Genomic DNA, 26,829 nt, shown 5'->3' with positions numbered 1-26,829 from the left:
TTCTTGAGCATTGTTTTATGTCTCTCAGAGTTTTAAGGTTTATTTTATTTTTTCTTTCTTCTTTCTTTCTTTCTTTCTCTTTCTTTCGGTTTTGATCATATTGGGTGCTTTGCCTTTCTTGTTAAATCTATCCCTAGATGTTTTTATGTATTATTTTTGTAAGTGGTTGGGTGAAGTGTTCTATAAATATCAGATTAAGTTGGTTGATAGTATTGTTTGAGTCTGTGCCCTTACTGATTTTCCTTCTACTTCTCTCTCAGCTACCGAGAGAAGGATATTGATCATAATTGTGAATTTGTCTATTTCTTGTTGCATTTCTATTGGTTTTTACTTAGTGTATTTTGAAGCTTTGTTATTAGATACAAAAGTGTTTAGAATTATTAGGTCCTGTTGCTAAAGTGATTCCTGTGTTACTATGACCTGACTCTTCGTTGCTGGGAATATTCTTTGATCTGAAATATATTTTGTGTGATGAAAATGCCACCATCTAACTTCCTTCCCCTGGCATCAGCATGGTGCACCTTTGCATGCTAGTTCTGACTTTCTGTTAAGGTGGATCACTGCAGGCAGGATGGCTGGGTCTTGACTCCCATCTACTCTGACCCTCCAACCCTTTGTGTTTCAGTCTTCAGTGTCTTTATGAGGAGCCACGATGGGCTCATGCAGGCAGTGTCCAGACTTCCTGTTTGTGCTGACATGGTCTGGGTAGCTTGACTGTCCCCCCCTCAGCCATGCGGGTTTTCTGCAGCTTGAGATCTAAGAGGTGAGGTGTGAGGGATGGTGCTGTGGGTGCAGCCGCTCTGGGCTCTGACTGCCACCTGTGGCTTCACGAACCATCTGGAGGAGGCTTTCTCTGTTTCCCTGAGGATTAGTGTGATTCCTGTGATGTCTTATGTTATCTTGGGTTTCATGTGTTTTCCTCCCTCTGGACATGACTGGGGGCCTCGAACTCACCCTCTGAGGGTCAGCGAGGTTGTTACCTCCCTCCAGAGCTACAGTTTTGGGTGGGGCCCTGTGTGCTCCTCTAGCATCTCTGCTGGTGGCTTGTCCACGGTCTCTCTTGATGGATAGTTGGCCAAGTTGTATCTGATGGGGAATTTGGTGGTTCCTCCTGTCTCATGTGGGAACAGTGGTCAGGAGGGTAATGTCTGCACCATCTCCTCAGTGATCCACCCCTGCTTCTCTGCTCTCCTGGCTCTTGGGGAGGTGAAGGGAGAATCTCTAGGCAGCACCACAGTGAACTGAAGGATTCTAGAAACTTCCATCTCATTCCTTCACTGTTTTATTTTTGTCTAGTGGCGTATTTGTGTCCTTTGATTTTTTTTTTTGTCTTTTGTTTTCTCTATGTTGCTCATATTTTTAGGCATGGGGTGGTGGGGGTCAAGAGGGTTAGCTCAGTCTCTGATCTTCCTTCTTAAACCAGAGCTCAGGATAGCTCAGATTGTAAGCAGTGATTCCGAATGTGTATTTCCTCTAGAAACTTCACTTGGAAATGTTGGCAGACCAGCCACGAACAACTAAATACCACAATGTTATCCTGCAGAATAAAGAATCCCTGAAAGATAAAGTGATTCTGGATGTCGGCTGTGGGACTGGGATCATCAGCCTCTTCTGTGCACATCATGCGCAGCCCAAAGCAGTGAGTAGGAGGCAGCTGTCCCTTCAGCGGCTTGTGAGCTGACTCTTGGTGTGGTCCCGTGTGCAAAGGCCCTGTGTCGGTGAAACGGGCAGTGTGCTCTGGCAGGCTGAGCCTATTGGACGCTGTGATGTTGGCGTAATGAGTCACAAACAGCACAGAGTAGAAGAGGAGAGAATAGAAAATACCTGAGTGAGTTGCATGTTGTGGGATATTTTTTGGTAAAATGTTTATTTCAGTTGAATAGAGAAACATATGTGTCCCTGTGTTGGGGCTGAGCCACTGGTGTAGGTCACTGTCCAAGTGATACCCCTGCACTGAGCAGGGACCACCTGGCAGGGACAAAACAGACCACTTTCCGTGACACAAGGTGGCTTCCCTTCGTCCTCTTCCCTTTAAAGTATGTGGGGTGGGCCGTGCAGAGCTGAAGCCCTGCGACGGCCCCCGACACAGGTGGATGAAACGCCTAGTTTATAAGTGGAGCTGTGGTGCAGTGACCACTGGAGTTCAGGTGCTGTCAGAACCGAGACGTATGCACACACGAGCTTCCTCTGACAACCTGGATTTGAAATGGTCTCGGCCACTGATATCCATAAAGTCTGACTCTTCTCAGGCCAATACTGAGAAGCTCCTGCATCAGTTATGGGTTGTGTTGCTGCGTGTGTGGGAGCTGGGCCACTGGGTCGCACCCGGGGAGGGCCCCTGCGGTGGGTGCCCAGTATGGGTGTAGGGCCTTCCTCTCACCTGCAGCCCCCTGTCTGTTTTAGGCAGGAGGTGGAGTGAAGGTTAGAGGTGGCTCCCTTGCCAGGGCTCCGGCCGTTGGAGGTAGCACGGTGTGGCCCAGCTGCCGTTCCTGCTGTCCGGCACTGTCGCTTCCGTCTGTCCTTGTTTTCTCTGATGCCGACTCTGACTCAGCTGAAGCAATGGGCTCAGGGAGAGCAGATGACAGGCCGCTTTGCAGGGTGGGACACGCACTGATGGCCCTTCTCCCATATGCAGGTGTATGCAGTGGAGGCCAGTGAGATGGCCCAGCACACGGGGCAACTGGTCATGCAGAATGGCTTTGCCGACATCATCACTGTGTTCCAGCAGAAGGTGGAGGATGTGGTGTTACCGGAGAAGGTGGATGTGCTGGTATCCGAGTGGATGGGGACCTGCCTGCTGGTAAGGGGCACTGGGACATGCGGGTGGCTGTGGATTGCACCAGGGAAGTTCAGATTCCAAGCAGGGGCCATGGACTGGGTCCAGAGGGGCTGTTGTGAGCAGAGCTTCTAGGGGAGAGCTGCAGCTGTTTCATGTTAAAGTGAATCCACCTGGTGCCTTTCCTGGCGCTGACCTCTGCTTAGTGCAGGACAGCCTCCAGGCCACAAAATCCACCACTTGTGACAACGGGGCGGGGAGACCTTGAAGGCGATATGCTAAGTGAGATAAGCAAGAGGCATACTGTATGATCTCACTTACATGTGGAATCTGAAAACAACAACAACACAAAACTCACCCACCAAACTCCTAGAAAAAGAGCACATTTGTGGTTAATGGGGAAAAAGGGGGTTGGGGAGAAAGAATTGGAAGACCATGGTCAAAAGGTACAGACTTCAGGTACAAGAAAATGAGCAGTGGGGTCACGATGTATAGGGTGGTGACTACGGTGACATACAGGACAGACGTTAAGAGCGAACAGTTGACCCTTGAACAATGTGGGTTTGAACCATGTAGGCCCACTTACACATGGAGTTTTTTTTAATTAAAACAATTTTTTTAATGTTTATTTATTTTTGAGAGAGAGATAGAGCATGAGTGGGAGAGGGGCAGAGAGAGAGGAAGACACAGAATCTGAAGCAGCCTCCAGGCTTTGAGCTGTCAGCACAGAGCCCGACGTGGGGCTCGAACTCATGGACTGTGAGATCATGACCTGAGCCGAAGTCGGACGCTCAGCCAACTGAGCCCCCCCAGGTGCCCAAAGTGATAAATACTAACTAAACTTTTATGGTAATCATTTCACAATACATGGAAATCAAGTCATTGTGCTGTACATCCTGAACTTGTAATTATCTTAGAGAAAGTTGGTGACAGGTTGGTGGTTTTTTAAAAACACAAAAAAGCATGTACAATATGATTCCAATTTTTTTTTAAGTTTATTTATTTATTTTTGAGAGAGCATGAGCACGAGGGGGGAGGGGCAGAAAGAGAGGGAGAGAGAGAATCCCAAGCAGGCTCTGCACTGTCAGCACAGAGCCTGATGTGGGGCTCGAACTCATGAACCATGAGATCATAACCGGAGCCAAAATAAAGAATCAGATGCTCAGTCAAATGAGCCACCCAGGTGCCCCTAGTTTTGTTTTTAAAAACTGTACATGGCAAGAGTCCTGGGTAGCTCAGTTGTTTAGGCATCTGACTTTGGCTCAGGTCATGATCTTGCAGTTCCTGAGTTCGAGCCCCGCATTGGGCTTTCTGCTGTCAGTGGGGAGCCCACTTTGGATCCTCTGTCCCACTTTCTCTCTGCCCCTACCCTGCTTGTGCTCTCTTTCTCTCAAAAATAAGTAAAAAACATTAAAAAAAGTTCATAGGTAGCAATGACCTAGCCGGCTGCAGGTAGGATGTTCCAGGTATGGTGGGGAAAGCACACCCCACCCTGTGTGTCTCAGTGAGTGCAGCTATAGATCTAAGACAGCGTGCAGGGAGAAGCTATTTGAGGACTTTGAAAAGCATACAGTAGCTGGAAGGTTGAGAAAGAAGGCCAGAACTTGAAGCACACCGACCTGGTCTTAAGTTTATTGTTACTCCTCCTGTGGCTCTGTCTCCATACGTAACTTTAGTAATTTAGATGAAAAAGACCAATTCTTTTGAAAAGTGCAAACTTCTACAACTAACCCACAGTGAGGTAGTAGGTAACTTGAATAATCAAGTAAATACTAACAATATTAATTTATAGTTGAAAACCTTCTGTGAAGAGAAATCTGTAGGCCTAAATTATTTCACTGGTGAAATCTACAAACACATTTAAGGAAGAAATAACACCAGATCTGAGCAATGTCTTTCAGAAAATGGAAGAGGAGAGACACTTCCTAGCTCATTTGGTGAGACTGGCATTACCCTAATACCAAACCCAAACCAAAAAGAACTCATGTTCATAAATGCAAAAATCCTCAAAAATATTAGCAAGTATAATCCTGCAATACATAAAAGGAATAACACTACAACAAAGAAGAGATTATCTTTGGAATTCAAGGCTGAGTAATTTACCATATTAACAGTCTACAAAAGAAAAATCACATGATGCTATCAACACACAAAAAATTTGACAACATTCAAAATAGTTTTAAAATTTCTGTTGAGATTTCTTATTTGATCTGTGTGGTTTTTTTTCAGAAGTGTTGTTTAATTTCCCAAGTATTTTTTGATTTTCCAGCTATCTTTCTGTTATTGATTTCTAGTTTAATTCCACTGTGGTCTTGAGAGTAGACATTGTATGACTTCTGTTCTTTTAAATTTGTTGAGATGTGTTTTATGGCCCAGAATGTGGTCTGTCTTGGTGAGTGCTCCACGTGAACGTGAGAGAAAAGTGTGTTCTGCTGTTGGATGGAGTGGTGTATAGATGTGCATTGTATCTAGCAGATAAATGATGTTGAGTTCAACTATGTCCTTAACTGATTTTCTGCCTGCTGGATCTGTCCTTTTCTGATAGAGGGATGTTGAAGTCTCCAACTATGATAGTGGATTCATCTGTTTTCTCTTGCAGTCCTATTTGTTTTCACCTCACACAGTTTAATGCTCTATTGTTAGGTATATACATGGTAAGGACTGTTATATCTTCTTGGAGAATTGACCCCTTTATCATTATGTTATGCCCCTGTTTATCTTTGATAACTTCCTTCCTCTGAAAGCTGCTCTGAAATTAACATAGCTACTCCTGCTTTCTTTTGATTAGTGTTAGCATCGTCTATCTTCCTCCATCCACTTACTTTTAGTTTATAAGTGTCAGTATATTTAAAGTAGGTTTCTTGTAGACAACACTTAGTTGGGTATTAGTTTTTGATCCACTCTGACAATCTTTGTTTTTTAATTGGTATATGTAGACCACTGACATTCAAGTGGTTATTAATATAGTTGGATTAATACATCTACCATATTTGTTACTGTGGTCTATTTGTTATTCTTGTTCCTCGTTCCTGTTTTTTTCTTCTACTCTTTTTCTTCTATGATTTTTTTTTTAAGGAAATAAAGTTAGGTAATTTAATGAGCATAAATTAAGGGTGAATTAATTTAATGCTCAGAGGTATATTGGTTTAGAACCTGACATGAACATGCTGATATTGTAAACTTAAGATTCATATTTTTGTATGGAGAACTATCTATCATGCTAATGGTCAACAAAAGAAAGCTGGAGTAGCCATACTTATATCAGACAATCTAGACTTTAAAATAAAGACTGTATCAAGAGATGCAGAAGGGCGTTATATCATAATCAACGAGTCTATCCACCAAGAAGACCTAATAATTGTAAACATTTATGTGCCAAATGTGGAAGCACCCAAATATGTAAATCAATCACAAACATAAAGAAACTCATTGATAGTAATACCATAATAGTAGGAGACTTCACCATCCCACTCACAGCAATGGACAGATCATCTAATCAAAAAATCAACAAGGAAACAATGGCTTTGAATGACACACTGGACCAGATGGACTTAACAGATATATTCAGAACATTTCATCCTAAAGCAGCAGAATGTACATTCTTCTCCAGTGCACATGGAACGTTCTCCAGAATAGACCATATACTGGGACACAAATCAGCCCTAAGTAAGTCCAAAAAGATTGAGATCATACCGTGCATATTTTCAGACCACAATGCTATGAAACTTGAAATCAACCACATGAAAAAATTTGGAAAGGTAACAATACTTGGAGACTGAAGAACATGCTACTAAAGAATGAAGGGGCTAACTAAGCACTTAAGGAGGAAATTAAAAAGCATATGGAAGTCAATGAAAATGATAACACCACAACCCCAAACCTCTGGGATGCAGCAAACATGGTCATAAGAGGAAAGTATATAGCAATCCAGGCCTTTCTAAAGAAGCAAGAAAGATCTCAGATACACAACCCAACCTTATGCCTTAAGGAGCTGGAAAAAGAACAGCAAATAACACCCAAAACCAGCAGAAGACAGGAAATAATAAAGATTAGGGCGGAAATTAATGCTATCAAAACCAAAAAACAGTAGAACAGATCAATGAAACCAGAAGCTGGTTCTTTGAAATAATTAACAGAATTAATAAACCACTAGCCAGTTTGATCAAAAAGATTCATATTTTTGTAAATTGATGGCGTATTCACTTTGTAGACCATTTCCAATTTATAAAAATATTTTTCAGTTGTAATCTCTCTTGAAGCTCACTTTATCTGTAATCTGTTTGTTATCTATCTTCACTTGTATTAAGGTATAAAATTATAAGATATTTAAAGTATGCAATATGACTATTTGATAGCTTCCCCCCGTTGAGTTAACCCATTCATCACTCACAATAATGGTGTCATCAGTTATAGTCACCGTGGTATATAATAGATATTCAGACCTTATTCATTTTATAATTGACAGTTTGTAGCTTTTTACCAATGTCTCTCTATTTTCCTCACCCCTGAGCTCCTGGTAACCACTTTTATACTCTCTGTTTCTATGAGTTCAACTTTGAAAAACTTTTTTTTTTTAAAAAAGATCTCACATATAAATGATATGATGCAGTATTTATACTGCACTATATTTATACTGCCACTATCTGTGGCTTATTTCATTTAGCATAAGGCCCTCTAGGTTCATCCATGTTGTTGCAGAGGTTCGGATTTCCTTCTTTCTCGTGGGTGAATAATATTCCATTGTATATAACTGTATCTATATATATATATCTCATATGTATCATATATACATATCTATTTCACTTTTCCTTTATCCATTCATCTGTCAGTGGACACTTTGGTTGTGTCCATAACTTGGTTGTTATGAATAATGTTTCAGTGAACATGGGAGTGCAGATACCTCTTTGAGATAATGATTTTGTTTTCTTTGGCTATAAACCCAGAAGCAGGATTGCTGGATCACATGGTATTTCTGGTTTTAATTTCTTGAGGAACTTCCATACTGTTTTCCATAGTGGCTGTACCAGTTTACATTCCCACTAACAATGTTCCAGGGTTCCCTTTTCTACATGTTCTTACTAGCATTTGTTACCTTTGTCTTTTTGATAATAAACATAGCAAGGGTGATCTGATACCTCGTTGTGGTTTTGATTTGCATTGCCTGATCATTAGTGATACTGAGCATCTTTCGTGTACCTGTTGCCCATTTGTATATCTTCTTTGGAAAAAATGTCCTTTTGCCCAATTAAAAAGCTTTTTCTATTGGTTTGTTATGAGTTCCTTGTATATTTTGTGTTTTCACCCCTTATTAGATATGTGGTTTGCAGATATTGTCTCCTGTTCTACGGTTTACCCTTTTGTTGTTGATGATGGTTACCTTTGCTGTGCATAAGCTTTTTCGTTTGATGTGGTCCTGCTTGTTTATTTTTGCTTTTGTTGCCTTTGCTTTTGGTGTCTAATCCAAACAATTATTGGCAAGATCAGCGTCAAGCTTATTCATTGTGTTTTCTTCAAGGAATTGTATGCTTTTAGGTCTTGTGTTCAAATATTTAATCCATTTGCAGTTGATTTTTGTGTGTGTTATAGGATAGGGGTCCAGTTTCCCAACACCATTTCGTAGCGGTTATCCTCTACCCATTGCATATTCTCGGCTTCTGTGTTGAAAATGCGTTGATAATTAACGCATGGACTCTCTGTTCCGTTCCATTGGTCTATGTGTCTGTTTTTAGGACAGTACGATGTTGTTTTGATCATAATAGCTTTGTGATATAGTTTAAAGTGTGAGGTCTTCAACTTTGTTCTTCTTTCTCAAAATAGCTGTTTATATGGAGTTTTAGGATTGCTTTTTCTATTTCTGTGAAAAATGCCATTGGAATTTTGATAGGGATTGAATTGAATCTGTAGATTGCTTTGAGTAGAGTAGACATGTAAACAATTTTAATTCTTCCTATCTGTGAACTCAGGATATCTTTCTACTTGTTTGTGTCTTTAATTTCTTTCTTCATTGCCTTTCACCTTCTTCATTAAATTTATTTCGAGGTATTTTATTATTATTTTTTTTTTTTTTTTTAATTTTTTTTTCAACGTTTTTAATTTATTTTTGGGACAGAGAGAGACAGAGCATGAATGGGGGAGGGGCAGAGAGAGAGGGAGACACAGAATCGGAAACAGGCTCCAGGCTCCGAGCCATCAGCCCAGAGCCTGACGCGGGGCTCAAACTCACGGACCGCAAGATCGTGACCTGGCTGAAGTCGGACGCTTAACCGACTGCGCCACCCAGGCGCCCCGATATTTTATTATTTTTGATGCAACTGTAAATCGGATTGTTTTCTTAATTTCTCTTTTTGATAGTTCATTGTTGGTGTATAGAAACACAACTAGTTTTTGTATATTTATGTTGTATTCTACAACTCTACTGAATTTGTTTATTCTGACAGATTGTGTGTGTGTGTGTGTGTGTGTGTGTGTGTGTGTGTGTGGAGTCTTTAGGATTTTCTATGTATGTCATCTGCAAATAGAGACAGTTTTACTTCTTTCTTTCTTATTTAGATGCTTTTTATTTCTTTTTCTTGCCGGATTGGTCTGGCTAGGGTTTCCAGTACTGTGTCGAATAAAGTGATGAGAGTGAGTGTCCTTGTTTTTCACTTGATCTTAGAGGAAAGCTTTCTGTTTTTCAGTGTTGAGTATGGTGTTAGCTCTAGGCTTGGCATATGGGTTTTATTATGTCGTGATATATCCTCCCAATACTCAGTTTTTTGAATCTTTATCATGGAATGTACTTGAATTTTATAAAATGCTTTTTTGCATGTATTGAGATGCTCGTATAATTTTCATCCTTCATTTTGGTAATGTGGTGTATCACATTATTGATTTGCTGTGTTGAACCATGTTTGCATCCCAGGAATAAATCCCACTTGATTATGGCATATGATCCTTTTAATGTACTGTTGAATTCAGTTTGCCAATTTTTATTTGAGGATTTTTCCATCTGTGTTCATCAGGGATGTTTGCCTGTAATTTCCTTGTAAATTTTCCTTGTCTGTCTTTGGGTAATGCTGGCCTTGTAAAATGAGTTTGAAAGTGTTCCCTCCTCTTTGATACTTTGGAAGAGTTTGAGATTTGGTGTTGATTCTTTAAATGTTTGGTAGAATTCACCTGTGAAGCCATCTGGTTGTGGACTTTTGTTTGTTGGGAATTTTTCAGTGACTAATTCAGTCTCCTTACTGGTAATTGATTGGTCTGTTCAGATTTTCTTATTTCTTCACGATTCTGTCTTGGTAGGTTGTGTGTTTTTTAGGATTTTAGGTATTCTTCTAGATTGTCCAATTTGTTGGCATATAATTGTTCATAGCAGTCTGTTGTGATCGTTGGTGTTTGTGTGATATCAGTTGTAATGTCTCTTTCATTTCTGATTTTATGTATTTCACCTCTTTTCTTCGTGAATTGGTGAATCTAGCTGAAGATGTGTTTATCTTCAAAAAAATTAGCTCTCTGTTTCATTGGTCTTTCCTGTGCCTGTGTAGTCTCTATTTCATGTATTTCCACTCTGGTCTTTGTTATTTCCTTCCTTCTACTAACTTTGGGCCAGTTCTTTCTTTACTTCCTTAGGTGCAAAGTTACATTGTTTATTTGAGATCTGTCTTTTCCCTTAATGTAGGCATTTATTTCTATAAACTTTCCTGTTCAACCTGCTTCTGCTGCTCACCATGAGTTTTGTTCTGTTGTGTTTCTGTTTTTGTTGGTCTCAGGATATTATTTGATTTATCTTTTGAATTCTTTCACCCATTGTTTGTTCAGGGATACGTTATTTAATCTCCACATTTTTGTGAATTTTCCCCGTTTCTTCTTGTTTTTGATATCTGGTTTTATACCATTATGGTCATAAAAGATGTTTGATATGATTTCAGTCTTCTTAAATTTATTAAAACTTGTTTTCAGTGTCCTAACTGAAATGTTCCATGTGTACTTGAGAAGAACGTGTGTTCTGCTGCTGTTGGATGGAATGTTGTTTGTATGTTTTATTCGGCCATCTGACCTCATATGTAGTTTAAATCTGGTGTTTCCTTATGATTGTTTGTCTGGATGACCTATCCATTGTATATTTGCTTTATGTATTTAGGTGCTCTGCCTTTTGAGGTTTTGATTGGACTTTTTATATGACTCCATTGTCTCTCCTTTCTGAGCATATCGATTACACTTTTTTTTTTTTAACTTTTTAAGTGGTTGCCCTCTAGTTTGCGATACACAGTTACAACTGATCCAAGTCTACCTTCATGTAACACTATACTACTCTATGGGTAGTGTTCCTTGCAACAAATAATCCTGATTTATTCTTCCTGTCCCTTGTAACATCATTGTCATGCATTTCACGTATATATAAGTAAACATTATACATGAGCATATGTATACTTACATACATAAGCATACATGGTCAAATACTGTGTTGCTATTATTTTGAACAAATTGTTAGATCAATTAAGAAGAAAAAAGTTTTTTTTAAATTTTGTTTAATGTTTATTATTTTGAGCGAGAGACAGAGACAGAGTGTGAGCAGGGGACGGGCAGAGAGAGAGGGAGACACAGAATCCAAAACAGGCTCCAGGTGCCGACCCGTCATCACAGAGCCTGCCTGACATGGGGCTCAAACTCACAGACCTGAGCGAAGTCAGATACTTAACCGACTGAGCCACCCAGGCTTCCCAAGAAGAAAAATGTTTTAATGTTATCATCACTTGTTCCTTCTTCAGTGCTTTTCTTTATGTAGTTCTAAGTTTCTGATCTATATCATGTCCTTCCTTCTAAATAACTTCTTTTTAACATTTCTTGCAAGGCAAGCCTACTGGCAACAAATTCCCTCAGTTTCTATTTATCTGAGAAAGTTTATTTCTCTTTCATTTTTAAAGTAATTCTAGATTGGTGTTTTTTTTTCTTCAACACTTAAAAAAATTTTTTTTAATGTTTATTTATTTTTGATTGCGAGAGAGAGAGAGAGAGACAGACAGACAGACAGGGTGTGAGTGGGGGGAGGAGCAGAGAGAGAGAGAGAGAGACAGAATCTGAAGCAGGCTCCAGGCTCTGAGCTGTCAGCACAGAGCCTGACATGGGGCTCAGATTCATGAACTGCGAAATCATGACCTGAGCTGAAGTCAGATGCCTAACCAACTGAGCCACCCAGGGGCCCCCTCTTTCAACACTTTTAATATTTCACTCCATTCTTCTCTTGCCTGTGTGGTTTCTAAGAAGAAGTCAGATGTAATTTGATCTTTATAACTTTGTGGGTAGAGTGTTTTTTTGTTTTTTTTTTTTTTCCCCCTCTGTCATCTTTAAGAATTTTTCTTTATCTTCGAGTTTCTGTAGTTTGACAATGATATGCCCAGGATACTGTTTTTTGTTTTTTTTTTTTTTTAATTTTTAAAAGTTTTCATTAATTTATTTTGAGAGAGAGTGAGCAAGCATGAGCAAGGGATGGGCAGAGAGAGGGAGAGGGAGAATCCCAGGCAGGCCTTGATCTCGTGAAGTTATGACCTGAGCCAAATCAAGAGTTGAATGCTCAATGGACTGAGCCACCCAGGTACCCCATAGGTATATTGTTTTTAAGCATTTATCCTGCTTAGTGTAATCTGAGTTTCCTGGATCAGTGGGTTGCTATCTGACGTTAATTTGAGGACGTTCTCAGTCATTATTGCTTCAAATATTTCTTCTGTTCCTTTCTCTTTCTTCTCCTTCTGGTATTCTCATTTTGTGTATGTTACACCCCTTGTAGTTGTCTTACAGACCTTGGATATTGTGTTCTGTTTTTTTCTTTGTTTGTTTATTTGTTTGTTTGTTTGTTTTTTGTCTTCGTTCTCTTTGCTTTTCAGTTTGGGAGGTTCCTGTTCTCATATCTTCAAGCTCAGAGATTCTTTCCTCAGACATGCCGTGTTTCCCACTAAGCCTAACAAAGGCATTCTTCATTTCTGTTACAGTATTTTTTTTTTTTTTTTACTTTGAACATTTCTCTCTTAATTGGGTCTCTCTTAAGATTTTGATTTCTCTGTTTACATTGCCCATCTGTTCTGGCATTCTTTCTACTTTATCCATTAGAACTCTTAGCATGTTAATCATAGTTGTGTTAAATTCTCAGCCTGATGATGCCAACATCCCTACTGTATCTGAGTCTGCTTCTGATGCTTGTTATGTCTCTTCAAACTGTTGTTTGCCTTGTAATTTTATTTGAATTTTTTTTTTATGTTTATTTATTTTGAGGGAGAGAGACAGGGCACGAGCAGGGGAGGGGCAGAGAGAGAGGGAGACACAGAATCTAAAGCAGGCTCCAGGCTCTGAGCTGTCAGCACAGAGCCCAATGCAGGAAAACCAAGAGATCATGACCTGAGCTGAAAGCGAATGCTTAACCAGCTGAGCCACCCAGGCGCCCCAACCTTGTAATTTTTTTATTGATAGCCTGTGTGATGTGTTGGGTAAGGGAATAGCTATAAATAGGCCTTTAGTAATGTGGTGAGGTGTGGGGGAAGCAGAAGCATTCTGTGGTCCTGTTAGGTCTCAGTCTTTTAGTGAACTTGTGTTTCTAGAGTGTGAGCTTCACAAAATTTCTCAATTTCTTTTCTGGCTTTTGGGTGGGACACGATGGCTAGAGGGGTCTGGAGTTGAATATTGCCCTTTTCCCAGCTCAGTTAGGCTAGGCTCTGATTAGCTGGTTTCTCCAGAGAGCAGATCCTGTTAAGAAGAACAGAATACTCTGGCATGTTTCAAGATGGTTTTTTTCCCTCTGCTCTGTCAGAAGCATGAGGAGATTTTTCTCTGGTTGCTGTGGAACCTGGTGGAGGTCCAGGAGGGAAAACTCACTAACATGTGGGGGTCCCCCTTATGACTTAGCCCACCTGGAGTTTGTAACACTCAGAGTTGTCTACACTGAGCCTCCAGCAATTCATCATTGTTGTTCGTGTTGTTCCAGGAGTTAGGGTTCTGCTCCAGTAATTTGTGATTTTCTGTGTAAGCTTGTTGATTACTCTGATTTTGGAGGGAGCAGATTGCTCTGTGACCTAATATCTCATACATATCTAAGAAGAATTGTGGATTTTTCATTTGCTTTTTACTTGTTAGGGCAGAATGGCAGCTTCTAAGCTTCTTATATGCTGTGCTGGAAAATTCAGCTTGAGTTCATGATTAAATTCTCAACAAACTTGGAATAGAAAGGAATTTACTCAACCCGATAAAGGGCATCTATAAAAAACAAAACAAAACAAAAAAACACCTATAGCCGCCTAATGGTGAGAGAATCAGTGCCTTCCTCCTAAGAGGAGGAAGAGGTAGGATGGCTACTCTGCAATTCCTATTCAACACTGTGCTGGCAATCCTAACCAGTGCAAAAATGAAAGAAGAAATAAAAGGCACACAGATTTAAAACAAAGAAATAAACATCCCTGTTTCCAGACCACATGATTGTTTTTGTAGAAAGTCCCAAAGAATCTCCCCCCAAATTTCTTTGAACTGAAAGGCAAATTAAGATCACAGAGTGATCAAAGTGAACATACGAAAGCCAGTTTTAGTTTTTTAATTTATTTTTTGAAGGCAGTCATATTTTCGTGTGCTAACAATGTACAATAGCATTTACAAAGCCCCCAAAACATGAAATACTTAGGTAACAAAACATGTCCAAGTTTTGTATGTGAAGAACTAGAAGATGCTGATGAATGAAGTCACAGAAAACCCAAATAAATGGAAAGGCAAGGTGCTCATGGACTGGAAGACAACATAGTAAAGATACCTCTTCTCAAACTGATCTGTAGATTTAATATAATTCCAATCAAAGTCTAAGCAGGATTTCTTTTGTGGATGTGACCAGCTCATTGTAAAATTTTTGTGAAAAGTAAAGAAAATAGAATAGTGGATACAGTTTTTAAAAGAAGAATAAAATTGGAAGAATTACATACCTGATTTTAAGACTTGGCATAAAGCTATAGTAGTCAAGACAGTTTGGTATTGCTAGAAGGATAGATACATAAGTCAATGGAACAAAATAGAGAAATAGATTCCTAAAAATACAGTCAGTTGATTTTTAACAGGGGAGCGAAATCAATTTAGTGAAGAAAAGATATAGTCTTTCCAACAGAAGATATTGGCATAGTTGGCCATCCATATGCAAAAAAAAAAAAAAAAAAAAAAAAAAAAGAAAGAAAGAAAGAAGGGAAAAAAAGAAATTCAAGGCTTATACCTTCTACCAAAAATGAAGTCAAAATTGATTCTAGATCTAATTGCATAGACTAAAACTGTAAACTTTCAGAAGAAATCTTGGGAGAAAATCTTCATGGGTTAGGCAAAGAGTTTTTAGTTGATTCTTAAAGCATGATCCATTAAGAAAAAAACTGATATACCAGACTTCATCAAAATTAAAGGTGTCTATGTTAAGAAAGTGTTAAAAGACAGTGTTAAAGATATAGTAAGATTAGGAGAAAATATTTGCAAATCACATATCTAATGTGTATTCTGAATATACAAAGTATATATACAAAATATACACATTCTAATGTGTATCCTGAATATCCTCAAAATTCAACAGGAAGAAGGTCAACAACCTAATTGAAAAATGGGCAAAGGACTCGAGCAGATACTTTACCAACGTGGGTATATGGATGAGAAATAAGCATGTGAAAAGACATTAAACCTTGTTAGCCATCAGGGAAATATAAACTGAAACCATAATGAGGTAACCCTACACACCTGTTGAAATGGCTAAACTTTTAAACAATAATACCAGGTGCTATGGAGTGACTAAAACTCATAGGAATCACACAGCCGCCCTAGAAGACGGTTTGGCAGTTTCTTATAAAGTTATAGGTACACTTACCGTATGACCCAGCACTTGTACGTCTGGGTATTTACACTGGAGAAGCACAAGCTGTGTTTACACGGAAACCTGTATGTGAATGATCGTACTGGCTCTAATTACAATTGCCAAAAAGCTGGAAACAACCTAAGTGTTCTTCAACAGGTGGTTAGATAAACAGCTGTCTACATTCGCACAATGGGGTCCTACTGGGCAGTAAAGAATGAACTATTGTGGGGCGCTTGGGTGGTTCAGTTGGTTAAACATCTGACCCTTGACTTTGGCTCAGGTCATGATCCGGCAGTTTGTGAGATTGAGTTCCGTGTTGGGATCTGAACTGGGCGTGGAGCCTGCTTGGGATTCTCTCTCTCTCTCTCTCTCTCTCTCTCTCTCTCTCTCTCTGTCCCTCCCCCACTTATACGTGCATGTTCTCCCTCTCTCTCTCAAAATAAATAAACCTAAGAGAATGAACTATTGATGCACAAATGGATAAACCCCAGAGACATTATACTGGCGTAATTAAAGTTATATGGAGTAATTAAAACAGTGTGGTATTATAATAAGAAAAGACAGATGAACAGAACAGGATAGAAGGCACAGAATAGAACCTTTTAGCATATGAAAAAGTTGATATTACGAGTGAAAGAAGCCAGTCTCAAAAGATTATGTACTGTATGATAACATTTGTATGTCTTTCTCAGAAAGACAAAACCGCAGGGATAGAGGCCAGTTAGTGGTTTCCAAAGGTTGGAGGTAGTGGGAGGAGGTGACCACAGAGGAGGAGTGTTTTGGGGTAATGGGGTTGTTCTGTATCCTGATTGTGGCTATGGTTACACAGATCCATACAAGTGTTAAAATTTATGGAGTAACTGATTTACTATTGGTAATTTTTTAAAATACAATTAAAAATGATCTGTATATAATTTTCACACGTGTGCATGTATGTGTATGTGAGGAGAAGGCCTTGAGCATAAACCACCAGGCAAACATTGGTTCCTTTTGGGCGCTGGGTTTACTCATGACTTTTATTTTTGTTTGTGCTTTTCTGAATTTTCTAAATTTTTCCATACTGAACATACTATTGCTTCTATAATAATAATGCCTGAAGTTACTTAAATAAAACAAAACCCTTCTGGGGCTTCCCTTCAGCTGCAGGATGATGTGCCCCTGGCCTGTGCCCCACTCTTTGGTTCAGACACAAAGGCTGGCCTCTTGGGGCTTTAGCGGCCCCTGTTCTCTGTCACAGGCGTCACATGCCACCTGTCCGGGTGCGTCCTCAGGGATCCGTGGCACTCCTCCTTTAATGTTCCATGTTTTTAAGAAGTGATTTCAGTCAACTTCCAAGGTTATGAAAATTCTGAGAATCCTCCAGACCAAATTTATACGGGTTGACAGTTAAAACTCTGTAATACTGAGGGAGATGGCGAGAGTGAAGATCTTTCCTGTCGGTGGGGCCCAGTTCTGAATTCATTCTAAAGTGAACCGGTGTCACTCCACCCCAGGCTGTGGTGGGAATCTGTGATGTCACGGGTGTGGGTCCAGGATAAATCCTCCCAGACTATGCATCACAGACACAGGCCTCGGTCACCATGTCCCCCGTGTGTCTCCCTGCTGTGCAGTTTGAGTTCATGATTGAGTCGATCCTGTACGCCCGGGACGTGTGGCTGAAGGAGGACGGGGTCATCTGGCCGACCACGGCCGCGCTGCACCTGGTGCCCTGCAGCGCCGACAGAGACTACCGCAGCAAGGTCCTCTTCTGGGACAACGCCTACGAGTTCAACCTCAGTGCTCTCAAGTGAGTGTGTGCTGCTGGGAGCGCAGACGTATTCCGGGGCCTCCTGGCTGTGCGAGCTGCGGGCTTCCTAAGACCACATAACTCGTTGGTGGTAGAGCATGCCATGAGACTGATCTGAATTCACTCACATGCCTTGGAATTTTGCACGTGTCTTTCAGGCCTTTAAACTGGTAACAGATGTGATGGGAATTGAACTGTCTTTTGCCATCTAAGTTCTCAAATGTAATGGGAAAAACATGGTCATGTTTCAAACCAAGGCCCTTTATAAATATGTGGGCCGTTAGCATACAAATAGATCTTCCTACTACGAGCTGTAAACTTTTAAGGGATCAGAAAATTTATTATGAAGTCATTCCTGACAGTTTGCAAAGGAAACGATGCTGCAGAATAGTTGATTTCCTAATTTTATATTATGGATGCACTTGTATAGTTGAGCATGAGGTTTAACTATAAAATGATTTCCTGATAGGTCCTTCACGTTTTAAATGTTGCCTCTTCTAAGAAGGGTGGTGACAGAAGGTGGCTGCTTCCCCTTCTGAGTGTGCCGTGGGAGTTAGGAGAAACCAGCAGCAGCCCTGGAAGTTAGGTTGAGGGGCCCGCTTGTCAGAAACTGCAGGAAATTTGGCTTATGCGGCGAGTGCCAGGTGAGCCCGGACACCTGCTTGATGCCCACTTGGGCAGTTGACAGCAAGATGGTGGCCTTGGGCGTTTTTGGTTTTTGTTAATTCAAAAAAAGAAAGGATAATGCCAGGGTAAGAAGTCTGCCCCAGGTAACATGTTGAATCATTGTACTCTCAGCCCAAATCCCCAAAGGGATGGAGAGGAAATGTCCCCAGCAGAGCCGTTCTGTAGTTCATCTAGGGAGAAGTGGGTAGGAAGGGCCGGGGAGAATTAAAATAGAGCCGTAAAGAGCTGCCAGATATTAACATCTAAGCTACAGAGACAGGCGTGAGGGCAGGGTGCTCCTGAGACCAGAAAAGACAGAGCAATGGACCCGGATGGACACACACACAACATGTGGGGAAAGTTGGGGTGTGAGGGGCAGAGGTGGCAAAGTATCCTGGGACCATAGATGAGCCCCTTGAAACTTCTTTTCTCCTCATACCATACACTGAAATTTAATTCCACATGGATTTAAGAGTTTTGTGGTAAAACATCTGCATCAGCTGTAGGAATCCGTGGGTCCCTATGTGTCAGGTCTTAGAAAGTCAACAGGAACAAGGAGGCACTGGACATCAGTCTATAAAAATTGACAGCATCTGTATATCATCAGCATAAATACAATTTAAAAAGGCAGTGACTACTTAGAGAAAGTTGCTAGCTGACAGATCCTAGAGTCATTTAGGAAAGATGAGTATCCAGTGAAATTATAGTCAAGTCATGGAAATACGCAAGTCACAAAAACCAAATAAAAATTACTGATAAATATTTGAAAAAAATTGCAGGATCGTTAGTGGTTAAAATGCAGATTAAAATGAAATGCCATTTTTGCCTACCAGATGAGCAAAGATTAAATTAAAACAGCAGTTCTTGCTGCCTGAGCTGCAGGTGTGATGGCGGGGAGACGAGGCCGTGTGGCCAGAGCTGTGGGTGTGGCTGGCATCCACCCCCATCACCCTCTGCCCCAGGGCCACGGCACGCTGCTGTGCACACAGTGTGGGAAACAGGCACTTATCTGTAAGAATGCGGTTAAATTGCTACGTATCCATCAGATGGATGAATAGATGGTAAAACTGGTGGGATGCAAACCATGTGTATAAAATGGCTTCTGCTTTGCATAAGAACATGTATAAATGTATCTCTGGGGGAGAAAATGACTAAATAGATCAAGGTACCAAGGCACAGTTTTCAAGTTCTACAGATTCAAGTTTCTTCTTTAAAAAAATTTTTTTTATGTTTATTTACTTTTGAGAGACACAGAGCACAAGTCGGGGAGGGACAGAGAAAGAGAGAGGGAGACACAGAATCTGAAGCAGGCTCCAGGCTCTGAGCTGTCAGCACAGAGCCTGATGCGGGGCTCGAACCCATGAACCTTAAGACCATGACCTGAGCTGAAATTGTATGCTTAACCAACTGACCCACTCAGGTGCCCCTCACATTTTTTCTTTATACTTTTCTATGTGTTCCCAATTCATTATAAATGCATAACTATTTTATCATCAGAAAAATGTTAAAAATATGTATATATTGTGGAATCTTTATTAAAATGTTTACCTTTATTTGCTATTTCAGAAGTCACTGCTGCACTTAAGTTTTGAAACATTTCCGTGGTACATAGTAGGTTACTTTGGGCAAGTCTGGCAGTCAGCCAGTGGAGTGGGTGGGCTGTTGGGCGACAAGAAGATGACCCTGCAGGAGGCCCAGCGCTTGTGTCTTGTTTAACTGACGCAGCACAAGCCCTTCTCCAGGGGGCACCTGCAGGCCTTTATTGCAGAGTGACCTAGAACAGGAATATCTGTTTTATTTGCTGTGGGATATCTTACTATCCTGTACTCACCCTTCTTATGCTGTGAGATGAAGTGCCTGTGTGAGGAGGTGAAGTCAGGTGAGTGACGGAGGCCTTGTGAGGTAGCGTCAGGCTCCTGCTGACCTTCTGTCGACCTGTCAGGAGTCGGGGTGGGGGGGGGGTCACCTCTTGGACTGCGGTCTCCAAAACCACAACTGCACAGAGCAGACTGGGTCAGGGCCCTGCTTTGTGTGCTAGAGGTTGGTTTCCACGTGTGCAGACCCCATGAATAGGATGTAGGCGGGAAGTGCTCACGTTGCTTGCACACTTGCTGGTCCGTCTGCAGGGACTCCCAGCCCTGCCTCAGTGCCCTCGCCGCAGGTGGTGGCTTGGAATTCCTGCTGATGCTGAAGAGAAAAAGCGAGAACCGTTGTCATGAATGTGTGTGTCAAAGCCTGAGATGCTGGTACCCGACTCTGAGCGGTTCCTTTGACTTTTTCCCTAGATCTTTAGCAATTAAGGAGTTTTTTTCGAAGCCCAAGTATAACCACATTTTGAAACCAGAAGACTGTCTCTCTGAACCGTGCACAATATTACAGTTGGACATGAGAACTGTGCAGATTGCGGACCTAGAGGTGAGAGATGAGTCTTCCCTCTCACATTATGTAGGCGATGCACACACCCCAGAACTTGCTGTGCAGATAAATGAATTCATGAACTTTGCCTTTGATTTTTCCAGTCTCTTTTCTTTACGTTCTGATTTTGTATTTTATATTTTTATATTATTTTCTTTATAGTTAACCTCTTTAACATCATGAGCTATCTTTATATTCACATACAATATTTTCAGTATCTTCAGATTCTAATTTTATCCAATTTTATCATGGACTTTGAATTTAAATTTTTTTCTAAGTTTTTTTAGCTGCTGTTGATGACAAAGTTCTTCATACTTTCACTTACCCTGTGTTGCCACAGGGTGGCATTTGTGGATTCAGGATGTCTCGTTTTAAGGGTGCACTCTGACGTGCGGGAGCTCAGATGGGCCAAACAGTGTGGGGACTGAACTGTTGAGTCTGCAGTTAGTTTTGCAGTATAGAGACTCAGCCTGGAACTTTCTATCTATGCAAAGAATTGAGAAGAAAAAGTATTGCACTCAAATTTGGGGGCAGAAAATTAGGGACGTGAGGCCCAAATTGCTTGAAACCTTTTGTGATTACCTGCAGCACTTGAATTTATGATGCAAGTTTTCATCCTTTCCTGAGGAGGAAATTTTATGTGGTTTTTGATATGTTCAGCCAAACTAGCAAGTTACAGATTCAGAATGGCTGAAACGGGTGGTAGGGCTGCCTACCGCAGTGCAGTGTTGTGGGATTCGTGAAGTGAGTTGCTAATTCTTGCTCACACAGAGAGAGCCCTTGTGGCGTGGTGTCACATGCTTACCGAACCATGTCCCTCTTTTATCGTTTGCTCGAACACAGACAATGAAAGGCGAGCTGCACTTTGAGATCAGGAAAGCCGGCACGCTGCATGGATTTACAGCCTGGTTCAGTGTTCGGTTTCAGAGCCTGGAGGAGGACGAGCCACAGCTGATGCTGAGCACAGGCCCGTTCCACCCGTGAGTGTGCACCTCCCGTGGGGAGCGCCACAGCCCTTGGAAGAGCTGGGGCGGTTCACCTGCCTTCAGGTTGTCGGTATGACAACCACATGGCAGAGTCACGGATTTAGAGATCTGTCAATACTGGGTTGTTGACCTAGACTCTCTCCAGACCAGGCTACCCCAGGCGTGGAGCACGGTGTGCACCCGGTGGGCAAGTCAGGGCTGTGCCCCACCTGCCCCTGCACTGGGCTCCCTAGGCTGCCCTCTGACCCCTGCATGAAGAGGAGGAGCAGACTTCATCTTCCTCAGTGGCTCTGGACGCTGCTTCTGCTTTCCGTGGTCTAACACAAACACGGTCAACAGAATTCTAGGGGCTTTTGACTCAGACTCTTGGGGAAGGTCAGTGTTTCTTGAGGAAAATTTTGTGTGCAGTAATGATGCACACTTGCCTGTGCGTCCTGGGAAGCTGATGTCGTCTGCTTCAGTGCTGGACACAGCGGCCCCCGTGGAAATGCTGCCTTCAACTGGGGCCTTTGTAGCCCTGTTCAGTAACTGCCCTGGACCAGGGGTTAGATGCTGGCTGTGGCAGCGCGCCTAGAGGGACCCTAGCTGTCCTCCTGTAACATGGGAGCAGGGCTGAGGAGCTGTTTGGCCAGAGTGTCCTGTGGAGGTCCAGGGCTCCGTCAGCTTTCCTTCTAGATCCTACTGGCACAGATGAGAGTAGGAACACTAAAAACCCAGTGGACGGTCGTGTGCCTGGGCAGTCTTCCACTGGCGTGTCCGTACACAGCTAGTGTGGGGCAGGCAGGGCACAGAGCCTGGGACATCCGCTCTCTGAAGCCCGGGGAGAGACCCTCACGGTGGCTGAGGCAGGAGGGAGCAGGACCTCCCTGAGTTTGACCGTGGGGCGCAGGCCCAGCGTCTGGCAGAGGCCACAGTGCGCAGTGGAGCCGTGCTGTCAGAGCCGGTAGAAAGTGACGAGCTCGGGAGTGTGACCATTTCCCCCAAGTGTTACAGTTGCCATGCTCCCCTTCAGCCTGACTCACAGGAATGACAACTTATTTAGGCTGCAGACTAGACCTCGGGCCCTGGCAGCTTAGAGACCGAGCAAAGGGCTCTGGGTGGATGCCTACTGTGCCAGGGTGCAAGGGGCCAGGTACCCTCTGCCTGGCCACCCGTGTGTCCTTGGGGCCACCAGGGCAAGCCTCCTTCACCCTTCTGGAATCTGGGCAGCCTCCAGAAGCTGGATCCTGGCTGGGCTGTAACTCAATCCTGGCAACCCATAAAGGCCGTCTGGATCGTGGAGTCGGGGGATGTCTGTCCTGCGGTAAGCCTGAAAAACCAGGCTCCAGAGAGGTGACCCTACATCCTGTGTCTTGCAGCACCACCCACTGGAAGCAGGTGCTGTTTATGATGGATGAGCCTGTTTCTGTCCTCATGGGAGATGTGGTCACTGGCTCAGTTGTGTTGCAGAGAAACCCCGTGTGGAGGAGGCACATGTCCGTGGCGCTGAGCTGGTCTGTCACTTCCACACAGGACCCCACATCACAGAAAGTAAGATATTTAGCTGTAAAATCAGGTGCTAGCGTGCTGGTCCTGGGAGACGGGTCTGTGGTGATCACAGTGGCCAGACCACATGGCCTTGTCTGTCTGTGTCACTTTTCTAACCTTCCTGAGGGGAAGTGGATGCTGTTATTTGCAGAACAGGAAACAGAGGTGCAAGAAGGCGAGTCTGTGGGGGCCGAGGCCCAGCCCAGGCTAGGGCCACCCCTTCCTGTGTCCAGGAGGCCCCGGTGGAGAAACAGGGCTGGGGACCGACCCTCTGCGGGGGCCTTCAGGTGGTGGGTGATGTAGGTGTGTGGTGTGAGTCACCTTCCGACCCTGGCAGCAGTTTGAGGCCTGAGGAGCCGTCCTTCCCACAGTGAAACGGTGAGGCCTGGCGGGGCCTTTGGCATCATGTCTCACAGAGGCTGCTGAGCAAAGGATTCTCTTCTCAGACTCAGGGTTAATGTAGGACAGAAAAGAAAATCAAATGGCTTCTCTTTATGTGTTAATACCTGTTTTATTCTTTGTTTTATGATAACTTTTCAAATTTAACTTATTTTTTAAATTTACATCCAAGTTAGTTAGCATATTAGTACAACAACGAATTCGGGAGTAGATTCCTTAGTGCCCCTTCCCCATTTAGCCCATACCCCCCTCCGTTTTATGATAATTTTATGTTAAAATTTTAACGTTTGTCATTAAAAAAAAATTGTCTCTGAATGTCATTCTTTTGTACAATATTAAATTACTTTTAGGAAATCCTGCATGTTAATCAGACTAAAGTGATTTATTATTTGATTGATTTGTTTTCTTTTTCAGGTTGGAGAAAAAGTCTTTCCCATCTGGAGATGACAGTTGAAGTTCTGTGGGAAGCAGCGTGCAGATAGTGCAGGAATGAGCCTGAGTGAATGAAGATGTCCTTGGATGCGAGCACATGTTCTTGCGAAAGCCGTGAGCTCTGTCGGCCTGACAGGGGTACCCCCCGGAGCTGTGGGCTTAGTCTGTCCGTGGGGTCCTTCACAGACGGCTGTGCTTGGGCTCGGCGGGAACTCCCTCACCACTGTCACTGCCCGTGTCTGTCCTCTAGAAGTAGGCTGTGTTTCCAGGTGTCCACAGTGCTGGCTTGTGGGTAAGTTGGTGGCACAGTGTCCCTAAGCTAGGTCTAGTTCACAACTCGTAGGACACACACACACATCAACCTTGTACGCCTGTGAAAGTGTTCACGCATCATGTGTTCATGGTGTCTTTGCTGCCCTGGTTCCTCCCTCACCATGCGGAATGTGGGACTGCACAGAGCCGTGCAGGACCTGCCGGTGGCCATGCATGTGACGGGACTCTGCATGGATAGTACAGTTGTAGAGATGTCTTCCAAATAAATTATGTGTTGGCACATAGCACGTGCTCAATAAATATTTTTAAATAAATGAATGTTGGCGTGTGTCCTGTTTCTGTGTACACACGTTCTTTTTACAAGCATGGGATCATGCTATATGCATTGCTTTGTAACTTTTCTCATCTAATATGAAGAAACTTCCATGCCTGTAGGTATGTGTCTACATTTTTGTGTGTGTATTGTTTTGAATTTTAATTAGCTTTTTATTGAACTATAAAATATATACCCCAAACTGCATAGGTCACATGTGTACAGATGGGTGAAATTTCTTTCTTTTCTTAAGTTTATGTATTTACTTTTGAGAGAGAGAGAGCGAGAGAGCGAGCGAGCGCATGAGCAGGGGAGGGGCAGAGAGAAGGGGGAGAGAGAGAATCCCAGTGAGGCTCTGCACCCTCAGCTTGGAGCCAGACATGGAGCTTGAACCCACAAACTCTGAAATCCTGACCTGAGCCAAAATCAGGAGTCAGAGTCTCAACTGACTGAACCACCCAGGTGCCCTGAGATGGGTGAAATTGCACAGAGTGGACATCCATGTAACTCGCACTCACTCCAAGACACTTCAACCCACTAGGGACCTAAGTGCCCCTTCCACTCAGTACCCTCCAAGGGTTATGCCTAACCTCTAACAGTGTAGATTGCTATGCCTGGTTTTGAACATTATATGAGTGGAATTATAAATTGTCTATTTTCTAAAGAGTATTCAGTCAGTTTTTGTCTTCCTAAAATTCATAGGTTGGACACTAACCCCCAGAGTGACAATATTAGGGGTCAGGGCCTTTGGGAGGTGGTCAGGCCATAAGGAGAGGCCCCCACGATGGGATCAGTGGGGGATCAGCCCATCTAGGAGGGTGTCCAGAGGGCACCTCCCCCTGCCCCCACGTGAGGGCCCAGTAGGAGGAGGCCGTCTGAGAGCCAGGAAGCAGGTCACCAAATGGGCTTGTGCCCTGATGTACGTCCAGTCCCCAGACCATGAGAAGTAAGTTAATGTTGAAGCTGCTCAGTCAGGGTGGCCTGGTGTGGCAGCCTGTGTGGTGTAAGACGGTACCCTTTTGTGTCTGCCTTCCTCAGTTCTCATGATGTTTGTGAGACTCGTCCGTGGGTTGTGTGCATGCGTGGCCTTCATGTTGCCGTGTGGTGTCCTGCTGTCTCATGTACCACTCTCTATGGTATGGGTCTTCCTCCACCGCTGGACAGCTGCATTGTTCCCCGTGTTCAGCTAATGGGGTCTGTGCAGGTGTGTGTTTGGAGCACGAATGTATGTGCACGTTTCTATTGGAGGCACACCTGGACTTGAGCTTTACCAGGTACGAATGGCCGGATTGTCCTTCACAGTCAGAGAGCCTTATGTCCATACGGCAGGCCTGCAGGGCACTGCGATGCACATGTCAGTCCCTGCTGTCATCTGGGGTTCTCATCTCCACCGGCCTGGTGGGTGTATGGATGTAGTGGTTGATTGTCTGTTTCTCATTAATTTTGTGGGGGTTCTTGATGTAATCCGGCTGGGAGTCCTTCAAAGATTTGTTCTGTGAACTTGTACTCTGGCTTCTTCTTCCCTCTCTTTGGAGTATTTTGATCAACAGAAGTCTTTCTTAAGTTTTATTTTGTTCAGTTTGACATTATTTTTCTTTATGAGTAACACCTCCTGTGTCCTGTTTAAGGAATCTTCTCCTATTCCAAGATCTATAAGATGTTCTCCTGGAGTCTCTTCCATAGCTTCTATTGTTTTTACCTTTGGCACATAAATCAGCACTCCACCTGGCCTTGGTTTCTGTCACTGATGTGAGGGAGGGGGTTGAGATCAATTTTCCCCCATGAGGTAGATGCTTAGATCATTGGTTTTCAACTTTTCCTTTCCGACACTTGAATTTTCCTCGAGAGCTGCTTCAGCTGCAACAACTCATGTCGATACACTTTTAGTGTCTCCTGGTTTCAGGTATTTCCTAATTCCAATTCCAATTCCAATTTCTTCTGTTGTACCATGGGCTTTTTTTTTTTTTTAGAAATTTTGGCTTAATTTCAAAAGATGGGATTTTCTAGTTATTTTTTCTTATTAATCTCTAGCTCAATTTCACCACAGTCAGAGAACAACCTGAGTGATTTCAACAACCTGAGTGGTGTTCGCAAGTTTTTGAGAAGAAGGTGTGTCCTGTAAGAGGACATGGAGCTCTCAATACACCATTAAGGTCACGTCTATCAGTTGTGTTGTTCAGACACTTAGATCTTGACTGATAGTTTTGTCTGCTTGTTCTGTCAGCAGGATTTAAAGTCTCTTAGTTTGCTCAGGTGTCCACAACAGAACACCGCAGGCTGGGTGGCTGAAACAACAGGAATTTAACTCTGGAGGCTGGGAAGACCGAGATCAAGGGCCAGGACAGTTTGGTTCTAAATGGCCACCTTTTCCAGGTGTCCTCCCATGGCGGGGAGAGGGAGCATGGGCTCTCTGGTGTCTCTTCC

The 26,829-nt window shown here is 42.8% G+C and overlaps 1 protein-coding gene across 5 annotated transcripts in view; it reads left to right on the top strand.

The window, feature by feature from the left end:
• PRMT2 (protein arginine methyltransferase 2) overlaps window positions 1–24,410 on the top strand; it is a 71,869-nt gene extending 47,459 nt beyond the window's left edge. For 4 of the 5 annotated variants that reach the window (XM_078452638.2, XM_078452637.2, XM_078452636.2 and 1 more), the window contains 7 exons: window positions 1,478–1,639; window positions 2,636–2,800; window positions 17,219–17,394; window positions 20,346–20,475; window positions 21,319–21,455; window positions 22,820–22,991; window positions 23,802–24,410. In XM_078452638.2, the coding sequence (XP_078308764.1) occupies window positions 1,478–1,639; window positions 2,636–2,800; window positions 17,219–17,394; window positions 20,346–20,475; window positions 21,319–21,455; window positions 22,820–22,991; window positions 23,802–23,834 (975 nt within the window). In that variant the 3' untranslated portion in view covers window positions 23,835–24,410. The remainder of the gene's footprint in view (window positions 1–1,477; window positions 1,640–2,635; window positions 2,801–17,218; window positions 17,395–20,345; window positions 20,476–21,318; window positions 21,456–22,819; window positions 22,992–23,801) is intronic. The other variant, XM_078452640.2, reaches the window with a different exon arrangement.
• The last annotated feature ends 2,419 nt before the right edge of the window (window positions 24,411–26,829 follow it).

Source organism: Panthera onca, chromosome C2 (assembly GCF_046562875.1).
Source record: "Panthera onca isolate mPanOnc1 chromosome C2, mPanOnc1 haplotype 2, whole genome shotgun sequence".
NCBI lineage: Eukaryota > Metazoa > Chordata > Mammalia > Carnivora > Felidae > Panthera > Panthera onca.
This window is presented reverse-complemented; position numbering and strand designations above follow the sequence as displayed.